At 29.5% G+C, this 19,341-nt stretch overlaps 1 protein-coding gene across 1 annotated transcript; it reads right to left on the reverse strand.

Moving 5' to 3' along the window:
• Window positions 1-6,107: 6,107 nt before the first annotated feature.
• On the reverse strand, window positions 6,108-18,882 carry LOC129962345 (uncharacterized). The gene is made up of 6 exons (XM_056076092.1): window positions 18,693-18,882; window positions 16,261-16,307; window positions 13,040-13,174; window positions 8,923-8,961; window positions 8,099-8,161; window positions 6,108-6,229 (listed from the first exon to the last, which is right to left on the reverse strand). Exons 1-6 carry the CDS (start codon window positions 18,880-18,882, stop codon window positions 6,152-6,154), a joined length of 552 nt encoding a protein of 183 aa, XP_055932067.1. The 3' UTR covers window positions 6,108-6,151.
• Window positions 18,883-19,341: the final 459 nt, after the last annotated feature.

A 19,341-nucleotide genomic window follows, 5' to 3' on the forward strand; every position in this document is an offset into this window, starting at 1 on the left:
AATTTTTAAGTTTTCTCTATTTTTCTTCATTTGAATCATTTGTTTCTTTGGAAACGTTTCTGTAAAAAAAGTACGCAACTATACTAAAATTTAATGGCAATTTCACAATGTTAATAATAACACAATATCGTGCCCAGCTGTTACAAAGTTGTGCATCTTGTTAAAGAATGGCAGTACGAATATCAAGGATTATCTTAACGAAGGAAGACCATGAATCTCGACAAATAACAAGACAGTTGCAGGAATGAATGAATTCATTGTCGAAAACAAACAGCAGATGGATGCCCCATCTATTGATTGAAAAACACAGAAGAAAGCGTTTTAATGGGGTTTCTTTGGAATAATTATCAGTAGACTATGTTTAAACTATGACTAAAGACGAGACTTGGATTCCTCATTTTTTGACTGAAACAGAATGCAGTTCATTCTTAACGTGAAACTTCCTGACTAGAAAACATTTCTTACTAGTTCCATCAGCTGGTAAGCAGATCGATCTCATGTTGCATTTTGAGTGAAGTGCGTAGTATATATTTTTTCATTTGTTTACTAGCCGCCTTTGGCGACCAGCTGGTTCACCAGAAGTAATGCTCTCTAAAACTTTTAATTAAATAGTTATATACCTTGTTCTCTTAATAATTACTTCAGCAAAATATATTTAAACTTCAAATTTCAATAATCACGTAACTCATATTACTATAGAACCCTTACGATAATTTGTTCATTGTATTATATACCTCTCTAAATTGCAATCAGCTGTTGTAGAATTACGAGGAAAATATCACATTTTATATTTATTCCATAATATTATGCTTCCATTTACATACGTGCTGTACATCACTCTTTCCTCGATTTAGTTTGCAATAAGAGTTAATTTATTCGTTCAGTTTTTTGTCAAGATGACAATAATACACTGATGCACTCTTAACGAGCTCTTGCAGGTCAAATTTTACTTTTATTTTGTGCGAAATAAATTCAAAAAATATGATTATAATATTTTTAAAAAATCATTAAAAATTGAAACTTAATTTATAGGTTAAATCAATGGTATCAATGAAAAAAAAATTTTTTTTTGAACTTTAAGATGATTTAAAAAACAATTTTGTGCTGTAATATTTTCAGAAGTAATCATGGAAAAATGCCAAAACTCAGCTTAATTTTTAATTAATTGCAATTTCAAAAAGATATCTCTAGGGATACTTTTTTATCCTCCAAAGTATATATATGCCAAGTGTGGTAGCTCTATATCATATGGTCTGGATTGAAACATACATACAGACAGACACACACAGACATCACACGTTCATCTGATTATCAGCCTAGGAAAAATTCCAAGCATTGATTAGCCCGGAATTGATATTTTCTTTAAGATGGTGGAAGGAAAGGTTTAAAAGCGTACATTTTTATAGAATAGTAATAATCATTTTTTCATAAATCAGTCAATTTTAGTGATTGGTTTAGTTGATTAAGTGCGACTCTTTTTATTTAAAATATTAATGTCTCAAGAATATTTTGTTAAATATGACTCGCTGAGCACTGTATGGAAAAATTTTAAACTCGTAATTCATCAGTGCATTTATTGACTCAAGTTACATAAAATATAATTATTTACTTCATTTAGACCATTTTATCAGTATTATACATTATGTATGTCTTTTACTAAAGATTTACAAATTAACCATTAGAACTGAATTTGAAAGGATATCCTGTATGTATTAAACCAAGTTTACCTTAAATAAATCTTATTTATTGAATTAATAATATAGATATTGCAAACGATCATAAACCTTTGTCTTGCATTTATTTTTTTAAAGAAATATCACATTTCCTATTTATTTCATTTCACACAGTTAAGCGCTGAAAATTACATTTTTCTAGACTTAATTTGCAATAGTAATTAACTTATTTTTTAATCACAGCTTTTATAAATGTGATGAAAACACGTTGATAAAAACTAATTTTTTGCCATTCTCGTGCAGATTAAATTTTATCTTTATTTTGTGCAAAATAAATTGTTAAAAAATATGAATAAATTATATTTTTAAAAATTCGTTAAAAATAGAAATTTAATTTATAGGTCAAAATATTAGTATCATTGAAATAATTTTTTTTTTGTACTTCAATACGATGTAAAAATCAATTTTCTGCTGTAATATTTTCGGAAGTTAAAACAGAAAAACGGCGAAATTTCGCTTAATTTTTAATTAATTAAAATTCCAATAAAAAATTTAAAAAAAATTGCTCCTATGTGCACATACCCAACCTCCAAGATATACATATGCCAAATTTGGTGGCTCGTGGTTAAACGGTCTGGCCTTTAGAGCGCCAACACACACACACACACATTGAGCTTTATTATAAATGCAGATTTATTTAACCCTCATTGACTTCACAATGAGTGTGAAGTCAATAAGGGAGGCCCAAAAGGATTTGTAAATCTTGAAAGAAGGTGCACAATACACCTCGAATTAATTCCTCAAACTTTAATTTTGTGAACTCCTGAATAGATTACGAAATTCACTTATAGATTAGTGGTCAGATACACTTTCAAAAGGCATAGTGCTGTTGCTGTGGCTAACTGCTGAAAACAATTCATTGGGAAATAAAGAATCTCTACTTGTAACTCAGATCTTGCTTTGCATGTCTTGCAAAGTAACGATATCATTTGAATGGAAAGGAAAAAATTATAAGCTAACAATTCGTATCGAAAGTCGAAAAGAGCGATCCTTTCAGAAAGTGTAGGGAATTCGTGAGGATGAAGATATGATTACGCCGATGAACAGTTCTTGAGTGGACATTTCTTGGATATAAACAGCGTTTTAAAATTTTGGTCCTTTTATGTTTTCTCAAGTTAATGATAGACTCTCGTAAGTATACGACCGAATATTGGTTATAAACTTAAAAACAGTGAGAAGAGTTATCGGAATAGTCAAGTAGTTTAAATACATCACTATTAGCACAAGATATTTTTCGCCATCCCCACGATGTTCATCGATATTCTGAATGTCGGATGATGCTGTGAAGATATCATAACAATACTGTTGGGCATTTTGTGTTAATAAGAATGATACATTGTAGCCATTTTAATTCCATAATTTTGACGCCTAAATTTTTACTAGAAATTTTATATTCTAAAGGAATTTTAGGTTGTCACTCTTATGTAAAAAATGTGGTAAGTAGATTCATAGCCAAAATTTTTATGCACCAAATTCTTGTAATTACATGATTATTGGCTTAACTCCTATTAGATAAACTAGGCAGCTGCTTAGGGGCACAAGGCTTTTAGGGCTTGCAAACAGGTCAATTAAAAAATATTTTTTTTTTTTTTTTGCTTGATAAACTAATTAATTTGTAAAATTACAAATTTAAGGATTGTCAATTATTGTGGTAACATTAACACTTTATCGAATATGGTTGGTCAGGATTCTATCTCCATTATATTCTCTTAATTATTTCAGTTTTTGCAAGCATAGAACATCTGCTCCAATGACATTGATTACAAATCTGGATGACGGGCATTCTGGTGTCATGATAAATGAATAAAAATGAAGGCATATTCATAAAATTAAAAAAATACAAATGCACTTTAAATGTATATTAACTGTTGTTGTTGTTGTTTCTAATGACACTTGCCATGGACAAGCCCGCTGTGGAAGACAGCCGATTTAAGCCTCAAGGGGAACGTCTCTTGTTTCAATAGTAGCGCCATCTAGGGCCAAGAGTACGACTTAGCTACACACACGTCACAACTACAACAAATAATTAATATGTTAAAATGCGAAAACGAATTACAAAATCGATTATCTTGTTAAAATAGGGGCCTCTTTGTGTATACTTCCAAAGATCGCAAAATGCCTAAATTCATCACAGTTAGGGATTGCAATACCGGTATTCCGGGATACCGAATACCGGTATTTTGAGCCGTTTTACAATTTTGTAATACCGGTATTCACAAGTTTAAATACCGGTTTTTCGGTATTTACTAGAAATTTTTTAAATTGTCTCCACTATATGTTCAAGGATCACCAACATAGCAAAATAGTATACGTTTTTGTTTTTATGCCTTCCTAACGGGCGAAGTTAATTAGCTAATTAATGGCTTATTTAATTGCTTAAATCTAAATTAGAGAAACATGGATTATCCCTGAAAGAAGATATTGTATCCATAACGACTAATGGAGCAACAGTTATGAATAAAGTAGGAAAGTTGATTGGTGCATATCAACAATTGTGCTTTGCACATGGAATTCAATTAGGAGTAAAAGATGTATTATACCAAAAAAAATAAAGAACAGAAGAATCCAAATACTGTGGATATAGAAACTTCGAATTCCGACACTGAAGAGAGTAAGATTGATATTGACAATGAAGATAATGACAATGTAATTGTGGAAGAAGATATTGCTAATGAGGATGAAATATTAACACATCAAGAATTGCTTCCTATAATTTATAAAGTTCGAAAAATTGTTAATATATTTAAACGTTCCACTACAAAAAATGCCATATTACAAAAATATATACTAACTGAAAATAAAACAGAATATATGTTAATAATATATTCTAAGACACGTTGGAACAGTTTACTCCTAATGATGGAAGGGTTTTTGAAATTTAAACATCTAATCCAAAAAGCAATATTCGACTTAAACCTGTAAATCAATTTTTCAGATAGTGAATTCGACTTAATATCCAGAACTATATCAGCTCTACTTCCAATAAAACTGAATATAGAGGCATTGTGTCGAAGAGATTTTAATTTATTAACAGCTAATTTAACAATAAATTTCATGTTGCAGTCATGAAAGAACAACACACATCACTATCTGAAGAATTATATATTACATTGAAAAATCGCACAGAAGAAAGGTGTCTTACGATATTCAAGATGTCTTATGATATTTACATAGTTATAATGATTTTAAAAATGAAAATGAAAAAGAAAAGAAAATAATCAATTCAAATCTGATTAAGTTTATAGTAAATTTTCTTACAATTTTTTACTCACAAACCTATCTACATTCAGAAGAATTCGATTCAGATATCGAAGATTATGATGACACTAATATCGATAATGAAAATGAATTGTCTCTTGAACAAAAATTAGAATTAGCGATAAATGAAAAAAAAAAAAAATTCAACGAACCAAAATACAATACAGAAATCAGCTATATCCAAAACCACCCGACGAGAAATTGATTTATTTGAAGATGAGGGATTTAGAGGTAAATACTTGGAAAAAGTATATCGCGTATTGCTAACAGTACCACCAACTAGCGTAGATGACGAAAGAGCGTTTTCGACATCTGGTTATTTTTACACAAAATTACTTTTCAGGCTTAATGCATCAATTGTACTGTCATTATGTTTTTTAAGATCACATTTCAAAAATTTTGTAAAAGTACCACAGACTGAATAGTGATATTTACACTTTTTTTGTGATTTAAATAAGTTGTTCTTTTACTTTTTTGTAATTCTTTATATACTGTTATAATTTATAAGTTACATATTATTTTTGTGATATTTACACTCTTATAAAACTGGCAAATAAAACAAAGAAACGCCTTGTTTTCTTTCTTTTTCTAAAATTTCTAATACCGGTATTAAAACCGGTATCCCGGTATTAAGATCTAAAAAATACCGAATACCGGTATTGAAATTTTAATCCGGTATTGCAATCCCAAATCACAGTACATGATAATCAGAAATCAACTTCAGTCAATTAAAATTGATTGAAATTCTGATCATATTGAGAATGTATACTGAAATTAGCTATATTTAGAGATCTTCTAGATTATTTTTTATGGATTTATAGATCATTTGTATTAATTTTGCAACTGATCCACTGTTATGCAGGTAATATGAATTAAAATTGTCCTATTCTTTTTAGAATAAATAATTGGACAATGTTACTTTAATAATGAATAAATATTAATCATTATTTTAGGATTTTTTTTTTTTTTTCCTTTTTCATTTTGCTAAAATTTTGTTACGCCTTCTAAAAACACTTTCAGAAAATTTTATTTTTTTAATTTCAATTAACTAAATTACAAATGCATATTCTTTTAATAGAACGAAGACTGAATTTGGAAATAAAAATTTTATATTTTGCTACATAAAAGTTGAAAAAAATTGTCTTGTCTTCTCGTTAGTCTCATTTTTCTAATGCTTCTTTACCAATCGCTCCCATGCAACGATTTCTGTATTTCATCATTACATCCATGTAGATTTCCTGCGTAAAGAGAACAATCTTATTATAAAGCTAACATAACTAAATAACAAATAAAAATGTCTATGTATGTTTAAAGTGGTTGCCCGAAATATAGAAATCAGCAGACGTTTTTCGGTACTGACAATACGCCTTGTAAAAGTCTAAACTTTTGTCAGAAGCTCCCATAGACTATTGCAAATACTGTATGAATCTCAAAAATCTTAAAAACACTGTTAGAGTTTTTAAAATTCTTTTTAAAAAGTACAATATTATAAATCAATAAATTGTAAGGTTTGGCATCTAAAATATAGACATCAAATTCGTCAAACTGTCGATCTGAACTTTCGCTTGGATGTAATCGCAACAACTCCTAAACATAATGATTTAAATTAAAAGAATTCAGTATGTTATCGTGTAACTAAAACTGTAGTTTTGGGCCAAATTTTAGTTTTTAATAGTTGGAGAAAAGGTGTCCAAAATACATATTCGTTCTATAGATTCAGGAAAAATGCTAGATTCGCGCCAAAGGCCTATATTTCATAACTATCGTTTATCAATGTCATGCAAGGAAATCACGGTCATATCTAGAGTCCAAAGTTTTATGCGATGTGCTAATCAAGGGAGAAAAGACCTTTATTGAGAGTATGAGAGAAAGTTTTAGAGAGACCATTCCTCCTAGTATTAACACAATTTTATAGCCCTTTAACCCCTTTTCATAAAGGGCCCGACATTAGTTATAGTATCACTGACGTACCACAGCTACTGTAATAGCACTGACGAGTTTATAGTCTTACTACACCAAAGGTGCTCTACAAAATAGAACAAAAAGGCTTTGGCGGTGTACTGTCCTTGCCATGAGAAAAATAGTGCACAGATGGATTCGTCAGATTAGCAATGAGTTTCAAAACTCAAAAAATATTAATTCTTACATAGTAGTGATGTTCTGCTTCCTTGCGAGATAACAAGGCGCCCTGTAGGTTTCAAAATAATCACAGATGTTTAGTAAAGTATATCTTCAGTGTTTTAAAGCAAACAGCTGCATTCGAAAATTGGTGTTAATGTACAGTTAATATTATACGAGAACACTTGCAGCATTCTCCAGCAGAAATATTGCGAGTCGGCACCCCGATCTCAAAAATCATACAAGTAGGAAGACCCAATTATAAAGTAGCAAAAGAATTTTGATTAAGAAAATGAAAAGACATTTTGATGAGATAAATACAATAGTATGTGCACAGTATGTGTACAATGTTTGCTTGATTTTTTTCGCTGTTTCTAAATATAATGAGATCGCGGAACGCATAAGAAAGTCATTGTTCAGTCTTTTGAACAACTACTTCATCTGTGTAATACTCGATTTTAACAAGATTCTACACCACCATACAATCCTACAATTGTAAGATTTGAGATATTCGAACAATAAATCATCGGCTATTATGACAGCAGTTACTTGGAATTCTTTTTCTGTAATTATGTCAAAGAACAGGTAAATGAAATCCTCCATAAATGTTGCTCGACCTTTGATGCCTCATTTCGACATAGCATTATATCGGCTCTTTAATATAATATCAGCCTCTCATGGAAACATAAGCTGTGAAACGAAATGTACCGGCAGGCAAATTGATTTAACTACAGTATATGGATATTACATCGTGTTTTCGCTCATGTCTGTTTTTTTGTATTTATGTCTCACCTGATCCCTTGCATTCCTAAGTATTCAAAAAGTATTTATTGTGCTGAAATACACTTAGAATCACTTGGTAATTGCCTTTAAATCAGAGTAATGAAATGACAAAGTAAACCGTAAGGTTTCTGCCTTATAATATCCGATATTGTTTGAATTTTATAGAAAACGCAAAAACTAAACTAATTAGGTAGAATAAATCATACAGTTGCTTCTTCGAGTTTCTGACATTCCGCTTTATCATCTGGAGTCTTATTTCTACAAATTTCCTAAAAATAAAAGAGGATAAATAAAGTACAAAAATCATTATAGAACTTAAATTAGTAAAATCCAGGAAGATTTTCTGAAAAATTCTAAGATACAGAAGGCAAAAAGTCGTGATATAAAATTTGTTCTTCGATTCGATTATTTTTTATCTGAGTTTGTTCTTTAGAGTTCGTAAGTTTTCTTTTTTTTCTCCTAGAATGTAATCATTATTATTAATGATATCAATGCTCCAATTTCGAAATTTGTAGTAAAACGTAAATAATTATAATAGCAGCCTACAAAAAATGGCATTAGAAACTTTATACAAAAAAAAAAAAAATGTTGGATTTTTTTAAAAATTTTATATGAGAAAAATATTTTTATCCTGTAATAGTAACTAATTACTATTAATTCTTAAATTCTGCCGCTTTCTTTATTGTTATATTAGATAATATCTTTTTATTTAGGGAATGTTTTTGTGTATCGATTGTGTTAAGAAACTACAGAATATTTAGTACGTTCAAGGATTATTGGTAATATTTGAATCTAGTTTCAATTTTAGTTTATAAGTAACAATAATTAAGCGATGTTCGGGCACCCGATGTAAAGGATTAACTTAATGAAATATCAGTCATTTAACCTTTCTTTAGTAGAAATGAAATTTAAATCTAAAATTTTAATCGAAATTTAAAAAAATTCTGATTACCAATGGTGCAAATGTAAATGAATTTAACTAATTATTTCCTACTTAATACTTTCAAAAAGAAAGATTGTAAATACTCACAGAACCGTAATCCAGAACAGGAATGGTCTCCAATTTTTCCTGTAAGAAAATCAAAAACAATCTTGGTCTTCATTACAAACAAAAAAATTATTTTATAGGAATTTCATTTAAAATGTTTCCAATGCTAGTTAGTTAACGAGCTATTTTGGCTACACCGAATTAATATCCTTTAAATATTAGATACTTTTCTTCAATAAACAGTTTAAGTTCTGGAAGGTAGCACTAGGGGGTCAACTCCCTCTCCCCTCCGTCGGTGAGAAATTAAGAGTTAGTCATCAATATTCTTCACCATTTCGGAAGGAAGAAATAAGGAAAAAAGTCGTTGGATATTAAAAATTCTTATAATATAAATTCGATCATAAACTTCTTATATTCTAAATGGTTGAAATAAATGAATTTTATTCGAATTTGTCGATTCAGCTAACAGCACTGAATTCTGCAAGATAGCAGATATCTGATTTTTTTAAAAAAATTCAGATTGTAGTTTGCATTACATTTGACAGAATAACCAACAAGTCAACAAGTTTATCATATGTTGCATTTTGTCAGCCGCATTTAGTCGATCGATATAGAAATCAAGAAAGCAGATGAAAATTTGTATAGATTATGATTTACATTGAATGTTTTGATCATTTATTCGGGATTTTTTTAGGGAACATTAAGGTTTCAGTATTAGTCAAGACTGGGGCATTAAGATAATGGAGAGAATCCATGCGAATATTTCCACCTGTGTCTTCTGATTCAAACCTTGATGGAAACTTAAGAAAAGAAGCATTTTACTTAATCGTTTCTTTTTACAGCAATAATTTTTTTTAAATATTTTCCAATTTATTACATTTTGTTTTTTTATTATAATTCCTTGCTTGGTTTATGTTTAAAATCAACCTAGTAAAAAACATATTCAGCTGCTGTCATTACTTTGTTGCAATATAAGTTTTCTAAAAAGAGTTACTTTGTTGTAATCAAATGCTATGAATTCAACGTAAGCTAATGGAGTAAGTAAAATACGGAAATGAAAATTAGATCTATTTAATTGCAAAATTATGCGTTTTTTGCGATTTAATTCATTAACTGCAATTATCACACAAATAAAATATTACCAATTGCATTTTGACGACAAAAGGTAAACATATATGATATAGTAGTCTACTCTCCACAGTTAAAGAATTAATCATGACCGTGCAAAACTTATTGGATGAGTTCATGCTAGAATTAATCACATGCCATAATCAACATTTTATGAAACGGGAATAAGCTTTTTTTTTTTTTGTCAATTACTTCCTGGCAAAAGTTATATTATTCCAATGTTTCTTTTAATGGAATATGTAAGGTATCTTGTTAAAATGGTGACCAATAAAAAAAAATCGTTGACAGAAGACTCATGTATATTTGAGACCTCATGTATACACTAAAATAAACTTGTGCTTAAAACTGAGCAAAAAAGTACTTATTCTTGATAGCATTCAAACTCGCAATAGCTATTAGAAAAAAAATCTTGGAAAATAAACCCCCTCAAAAAAATGAACACATGCAAGTTCAGAAGCAAGTTTATTGTCTTTTCAGAAATTCATTCCAGATAAGTTTTAATAAATTCACACCACTTTCCAGAAGAAAAGTTATTTCATATTCTGATTACTACTCTCATAGCAAAATAAAATATTCTTCAATTGTTCTTGGAGGCAAATTTAAATTATGCTGATTTTTTTTTGTTGCTTTTTTAATATATGTTCATTAAACAATCGCTCTTCTGACATTTCCCTCCCAAAAAGATTTAAATATTATAATAGATTACTAATTTCTTTTTTAAAAAAAATGTATCAAAGCAAATATTTATTTCTATATCATAATTTTTTGTTATTTATAATTGTATAAATTTACATAAAAACATTTTTTTACAAATGAGAATTTTCGCTTTCTATACTTTCATATATAGCATTTTTCACTAGAAAATGTTATTTATTTAAAATCTTTTTACTAATTTTTGGAAATTGCGTATTAAAATTATTGGGGTGAAAATAAAAATTATAAAATATGTGAAGCATTTCGAACGTTTATTTAATTTAATTGGCCTAAATAGAATCCATAGTATATTATGTATAATTTTTAACAAATTTGTGATTAAATGATACTTTATTTTAGTTCACCTTTATAATATATGCTGATCATCAGTTATAATATATGCTGATTTCTTGATTCTAAATATGATAAAAGAATGAATTCAACTTTTAAGGAATTCAATTTATTATTAGATCAGAATTCAAAGAAGGTTTCGTCATTCATATGGCATGAAATGCTCTTTGAATACATCAATGTTAGAGAAATAGAAAAGTTATGTTATATGTTATAGTTACATCAACAGAAATGTTAAAGGAGCAGGAGGTTATTAAAGTTAAAGTTGAAATTTTAGTTGAAAGTAATAATGATAATAAAGCTGTGTAGTTAAAGATAATTTTAAGATTCTTCGATTTTTATGTTTCGACATTTTTATTAAAACTATTTTCGTATTTTATTATTTAATTTTAGCATTGTAACTTACGTTATTAAGTTATACTATCTTTTTCTACTGTTACTTTCAACACATGTCAAACTTTGGGAAAATGCTCTTAACAAGAATATTTAAGAGAATCGCATGAATTTTATAGCACATGAATACTTTTCTACATTGTTCACTATAAATCTTACTTTAAAAAAGACTTATAGCTGATTAAGTTTGCAGAATTGAAAAATAAAACGTTTTAATTTTAAAGAAATATTTATGTTTAGAAATTTATCAGAAGAAATCTTCACCCCACAAAATACTTTATAATTAATTGAATTTGGTGCTAATACTTTAATTTTTATTGAGAAATAGCAATTTTATTTTAAATTAGTATTCATTTATTTCAATAAAAATAACAGCAATAACTACAAATGATGCTTTGGTGAACAATCCAAATTTGATTTTGAGAGTTCTTTAACATTTAAAGGATTTCACTTCATATAACATCTATTTAACTAATATAAGTTTAATTCAATTAACATAATATATTACACTATAGTGAAGTTTAATAATAAGTTAATATTTATTTATACTTGTCTCTATTATTATTTTATTATAAAATTTAAATAATAATGTGAAAAATCTGTTTCCAATATCAGTGCAATACATTTCATTTGAGATTATGCTATTGTCGTTCGTCATCCCTAACATCACATAAATAGTTAATTATTGTGAATAATTACTTATTATAATTAAATTAGTATTAAATACTTAATTGACTTGATTTAAATATGCAATTATTTACTGTACACTATTTCAGAAATAAATTGAGAAAATTTGTTTGCGCCTCACCACCCAGCCCACTACCGGAGATGTCTTATCATCCGTCGGAAAATTTCTGGTTGAAGTAACGTTTCAAAAGCAAAGCAAATTAGATAAATAAAATCTGACGCGCGGTCTTAACTCAAAAATTGTGGATATGCATCAAATGTTAGATCTAATCGGCCAGTGGGAAGAGGAATAAAACACATACTCGATTCTTATGAAGTTAAGGAAGTATTACGAAGTTAAATACAAAACTCGTTACATTTAGTACTTGCCGTGAGCAAAAGAAACACTTTGCTTATTAAAAGTAATATTATTTACATTCATTCAAATAAATTTTTTTCTTTTGGAGGTTTTGAGGCTTCTATATATAACATTAATTAATAGTATTTCTTAGTAATAATTCTGTTGTTGTTGTTTCTTATGGCACTTAGACAAGCCCGCTGTTACGAAAACAGCAATTTAAGACGATAGGGAGTGCGTCTCTTGTTTTTTTAGTAGCGCCAACTAGGGCCAAGAATACGACTTTGCTACTCACGCATCACTCATTCGCTTGCACAATCCCTTTGTACAGGAGGGCACATTCACACAATTCACAGACAGAACAGAGGAAGAACAACCATGCCCGTACCGGGACTCGAACCCAGGACGCCGAGATCACGGTTAAGGCGAGTAATAATTCTTAAATACCTGATTATAAATATCTCCATAGTTAAAAAAATAACCATGAAATGTGAAAGAAAGTTACCCAGGAAAAATTTCACGTAAAGGAACTCTCATCATGTTAGCGAAAATATAAACTAGATTTTTTACCTTTTCTTCTTCGGGACGGGAACAGGCAAACTCTTCTAATTCATTCTTCCAAAATTCATTATCGAAAGCATCTTTTTCGTTGAACTCTTCTTCGGGAAATAGCTTTTTCAGTTCATCTACAAAGAATATTACAGTCTGAAAAAGATGGAAAAAAAAATTAACGTTTGCCTAACCACACTTGAAAGTTCCATATTCAAATAAAGTATACTACAATATTCCATTGAAATAAATTCCACATTCAAATACTCTGTCTCTTTCTCAATACTTTGAACTGTTCTACTAACAATGTTGCTCAGATATGATCAAACAGCTAAATAATGGATGCAAACTATGTCTAGAGGATAGATAGAGGTATGGATGTTAATATTTAAAGGCTAGAAACTATGATGGCTTGCTGCTTGCGATTGGTAAGGTGCTCCTTTTCTACGAAATTGAAGACTCTGTATGAAAGTTTTGCTATAAAGCTTTATTTGTAACTTTAGTTAATTTTTGTTCTTCTCCTGCTCTGCTATAAAGCTTTATTCGTAACTTTAATTCATTTTTGTTCTTTTCCTGCTCTATTTTAAAGCTTTATTCGTAACTTAAATTAATTTTTGCTCTTTTCCTGTTCTGCTTTCATTATTCTACTTTCGTCAAAGAATGTTCAAGCTCATTATCAAGGACTGATGAAAGTAAAATTCAGATTCTTCTCATTCAAATGCCCCGACTTCTTGAAATAGAAAGCTACGCGACAGATATCGGAGTAGAGATATAGGAGAAAATTCAGAAACCGGCATTCCTTCGACTTATCTCATTTTAATTTAGTTTAATCCATTGATACTTTGCATACTTTTTAAGAACGCTTATGAAATGCGCCTCAATTTTATACAAATAAACATTTTAACTTTAAAATTGTACTAATCTATTCCTATGCTTTTGTTTTAATATGATATTAGCAGATGACAACCTATGAATGATGTAAAGCGTGTTCTAAAGCCATTTTTTTTGTGTGTGTTCTTCAAGAATCACTCTGTTTGCTATTTCAAAAGGAAAATTTTTTATAAATAATTTTAATTTATATATATATATATATATATATATATATATATATATATAATATCTGCAACCAGTACATAAAATATTTTTGAAAACAATATCAGGCATTAACGGATTAATTAAATTGGCATCTTATTTTGAAGATATTTTAGCAAAAGATAGATCTGTACATAGTCAGCGTGGCCTAGAGATAAAGTACGCGCTTGCAATGCACAATTTCAAGGGTTCGAATCTCAGCCAAGCCACATTCATTAAAAGGTTGAAATTTAATTTGAATTCCTTATTATTCATTTGTTAATTCATTAGAAGCTTCTAAAACTTTCTATAGCCTTCTTTATAATTCTAATCGATTCTGTAAAGGTATAAATTCTAAGTTCCACAAGCAGTGAAATCAGTTCTTCGCCTGCATGTTGCTTAGACCTAATTAACTTGGTATAGTGTTACTTTGTGACCAGTTATTCTTTGCATCTTCGTGGTAATATGAATGAGAAATATTAGATAATGTGGACATCTAAAAAATAATGATCTCTTTCAACATCCACATCCCAGCACCAAGAAGATGTCGTCCCCTGAGGGATGAAGCATTAGCGATATCTCAATGCAGTACCGATTTTTGGTGATGAGGGTATGGAACCCAAAACACATTCAGACTCAAAAATTACATTTTTCTAATTGAAACATTTTTTTTTTATTATCTTGAAAATTAAAATCTCTCGTTTTATTACATTTTTACTCACTTGCCAATTTTAAAATTATGATAAGAAAATACTTACTTTCTTTGAACATTCATTCTAAATATGCATTTTTGTTTCCGCCCTCATTAACAAGATAGCATTTTCAGGTTGGTTCTTTTTGTAAATTATGAGACATAAAAATAGTTACTCAAGTTGACTTTTTGTCTGGTTGATACCTTTAAATCAGAAAGAAGGCAAAGTACATGGTGGTTATAATTAAACTTCCCCTATAAACAGCATCCTACAACGCAAACGGATGAACGGATTGCAGCGAGATTGGGTATATAGGCTATACACGAGATGCGCTCACGGAATTTTGTAAAAAAAATTTTTAGTTCCAAAATGTCCACCAGAGGATTATTTTGCTACGATCTTTCAGAAAAGTTTGAATTTCCTTTGCTGTTTTTTACTTTCTCGTCTACGAAATTCAGAGATATGACTTTCTCGAATACGAAGCTTAGAAAAAAAATTTAGCAATTATCAAAAAAGAGAGAGAGATTTTGATGAATCTTGTCATTTCAGACCTCCTTGAGTTTGAAAAACACATTTTTGGCATTATGTCTGTCTATTTATGCATTATGTCTCTGAATACCTAAACAATGTTTTGAGTTTTAACAGCTGAAATTTGAGATAATATCCTTAGACCAAATTTGTAGATTTCTGTTAAATTTTGAAGAAAAAAAAATCCATTGTGTGTAAATCTATCCATCCATCTGGCCATTCAAGTACAAATGAATTCGATAACTATAAAAAGTAAAAAGCTACATAAATAAAATTTGGCAAACAAATTTAACATTTAAAATGTAAATTATTATAAACTAAATCTGTGAAATGTTTGAATGTATGTCGGTTTGTACTTTTGCATGCTTCTAAACGCAATGACTTAATCACAATGATCGCGTGACTACAATTGTAATTCTCTGCAAAACTTTTGGTACTATCACTGCAGGGTGTGTGAAATTTTGGATTCAATCGATTTAATTTTAGGCCAAAAAATCTTCTTTTCGTAACTTATTGCTAGCCAGTGCTTGTAAAGCATACGCGGCCTTACCAAAGTCCACTGTTTTATGCAAGGGGAGGGAGGATAAGATTTTCATTGGGGAGTAAATGAGAAAATGTCGAGTTGACCACTACCCTTGGTTTTCTAGAGTATTCATATGGAATATGTTCACACTACTCATTACCGATAATGTCTATAGTGTAATGAGTGATGAGAAACGGTATGAAACAAAGCAAAAGCTACTTAAATAGAAATTTCTGTTCCCTGATTCTTCCTAGTATTATAAGCATGCATCCTTATAAGAGAATGCCACCATTCGTAATTATTGCAATAAGCATCTTTGCTATCAAACAAACACTGGTGCATCGTTGTATTTGAAAGATTTTTTTTTTTTTTACTTCCACCAATGTTTCAATAATCAGAATTTTTAAAGCTGTTAAATCAAATTTTACCTTTTTATGAACTGCATCAACTATCTTTTTCATCTCCATTACTCCACCTGTAAAATTCAAATTTTAGATTAAGCAAAGTGAAACCAAAACTGGGCTATAATTCTAAATTATAATAATAAAAATACTAGAAATTAAAAAAAAGGAAACTAATAAATCTAAAATTATACAAAAATTTTATTATTTAATGTTATTAAGTACATAAAAATAAGCATCTCGATTTAGGAGTGCAATATAAAATAGAATATGTCATATGTGTATAGAATGTATCATCATCTAGCCTTCATATACTGAATCTTTTAAACTTTCTATGGTTTCATTTTCATATTTTATATTTTTTTGTCTTCCATCTGCTTTTAGATTTTAGTAAGACTTCTATTATTATCTGCTCTAGATTTAACAATTTGTTTGAAGCAGTATAACCAACAGTGGTTCAAATCAAACTAAAATAAAATAATATTGCTCAATATAAAGAAATAAAAGATTGAAGATTATAAATCCTACCTTCCTCTTAGAAGTTGTAAAATATACTAGCAAGATCGGTTCTCCGAAACTTGTTCGCATATTCGATGCTATAACCCAACCTTACCACAAATCGTATTAAAAATTGTGAACTTGGGCAATGCCATGAACGCCACGAATACTTAGAATTAATTCTCGTAGTTCACCATATGAGCATTTTGTTCTTCGTAGTGCAATGAAGAAAATCGAGAATGAATTTCGGACTCTGTTTTCAAAATATTGACGCCAAAATTTGACGCATTGCTACAATTTGCAATGCAAGATCACATAACGAATTTCCTTTATCTAAGTTGTGTTTTTGAGTCCTCGTGTTTAAAAGCATGTTAATGTATAAAACAACAGACAGACAACCTTTGTATGGATTTTGTTCAAAATGTGATAATGATCTACCTCTTTGATGTTAACATTGTGCTCCAAATCTTACACACTCGCCTCTATATATCGTGTATACTAATACTTGGACAAAGACAGGCATACAAATTTGGAAACTTTATCTGTTCATTTCGGAGCATTTTTGAGTTCTCGTGTTATAGACAGACAGATATAATTCCAAAAATGTATTTTTCGAACGCAAGGATGTATGAAATATGGAGATTCGCCAAAATCTCGATTTCAAATTTTTTGATTATTACTATACTTTCTCTTTTTATATTTCGTTTACTAGAAAGTAAAACAGGTGTAACTGCAGATATATCAAAAAGAACAGAACAAAGCAAGAAATTTGAGAAGCATAATATATATAGAATCAAAAAAATCTACTTATCTATTTTTATTGGTAAAAGTTTGCATAAATTTTATTCCTTAAAAAAGCTCTTGATTTTTGTAGATAGCTTAATTGTGGCCTCAATTTTTTTTTTCATTGCTAAAGATTTTGATTTCAGTTTTTCTTTAATGTCCTACATCTAAAAAAATCGAGTTTATATATATATATATAACATTTTTTTCCTATTGCTGGATTTCAACTGAAAGTTGATCACAAATAAAAACTATTAAGTGTAAGGATTATTCATACAAAATTTTATTTATCTTTTTGTATCTCTGATTTACAAACACGAAAAACGCACAAAAAGGGTTTTTAGCATGTACTTAGATATCGATTTTAAATAAAAGCTTGATTTTTTTTCATACTTGGGGTATGAGAACATAAAAATATACAGAGGGCGATTCTAAAAAGTTTCGACAAAAAAGATAAAGTTTGCCAAAACAAACCAGTTTTACGTATGAGCATCAAACACAAACATCATTTATGCGTTTATAGATGGTGTTGTTTGACCTAAAGTAAGTAGTAAAATAAGACTGTTGCGGCCTGAATTTCTTGGAGTATATATTAACCGATTTAGTGCACCACTTTTCAGTTACATATGACTTCAGCATGATGTGGAGTCCTCAGAATAACTCTACATTGTGTCGTCTTCATTTCTGGATCTGAGCTGCCAGACGTTATCCTTTTTTTTCCATGTAACTCAGCAACATGTCAGCTGTTTATGTTGTGTCATATCACCAGATGTGGTATTTGATGTTGCGAAAAATGTGGCTTCCTTCTGACAAATCTAATCAGACATGAAGCATAATACCTGAACATTTGCAAGCTGTAACTATTATCTTTTGTAACGCATAACTCTGGCAACTCAGAGCCCTCTGGTGGTTTAAACTATAAACTCTGCCACTATTAATTTCTAGTTCCATGACAAAAACATTCGCTTTGTAAATCATCTTTTGACAAAAAGGATAAGAAAACGCATATTTTTTGGCATTTTTGGCATGCATTTATGGATAAACAAAACGAATATTTTTTTTGAAAACTGCATATTTCTACCTACATTGGCAAATTATTGATATTAAAATTTGTTCCATATTCTGATAAGCTTTATATATTCTAGTCTGTAGTTAAAATATTACGTTACAATACTTACCAAAATCACATATGATGAGCCATGTACAGTTCCAGGCAATTTCAAAATTTTCATCGAGGTTCTTGCTGACCAGATGACCGTAGTCATCCTGCAAGTTGTAAAACTCAACGGCTAGGACAGGATGAAAGAGTTCGGCGGAAAACAGCGCCAGCACAGCAAAAGATGATAATACTACATTGTCGAAGAACATCCTAATGAAGAACAAATTTTGCAAAACGAACGAAATACAAATCTTGGTGGAAAAAAAGAATATTTTGAAAGTATTAAATATTATTGAATATCTAATATACTTGGCAGTATTGTATTTATATTCATATCATTCAAAAAATTATGAAAAAAAAAATATTTACAAAAAAAGAGCAGCTGTTAAAACATTGTTTGAATCAGTTTGAAAAATCACAGGTTTTTAACTATCATTTCAATTGTATTTTAAAAACTTCCTTATTGATTAAATGAAATGAATAAAATCATGTTTTCCTTAAGGAAAAATAGGCGGGATTGCATGAAAGTATTAATGAAGCCTTCACCAAATTCAATTATTGCTTAAAATTTATAGAATGAAACTTCCCGGCATATTACGAGATTCCATCAGGCGAGGGGGAGGATTTAATAGACGGTCTCTAAAGCGTTGCGTGCAACCTATAACACT

The sequence above is a fragment of the Argiope bruennichi genome, chromosome 2 (genome assembly GCF_947563725.1).
Source record: "Argiope bruennichi chromosome 2, qqArgBrue1.1, whole genome shotgun sequence".
Classification (NCBI taxonomy): domain Eukaryota; kingdom Metazoa; phylum Arthropoda; class Arachnida; order Araneae; family Araneidae; genus Argiope; species Argiope bruennichi.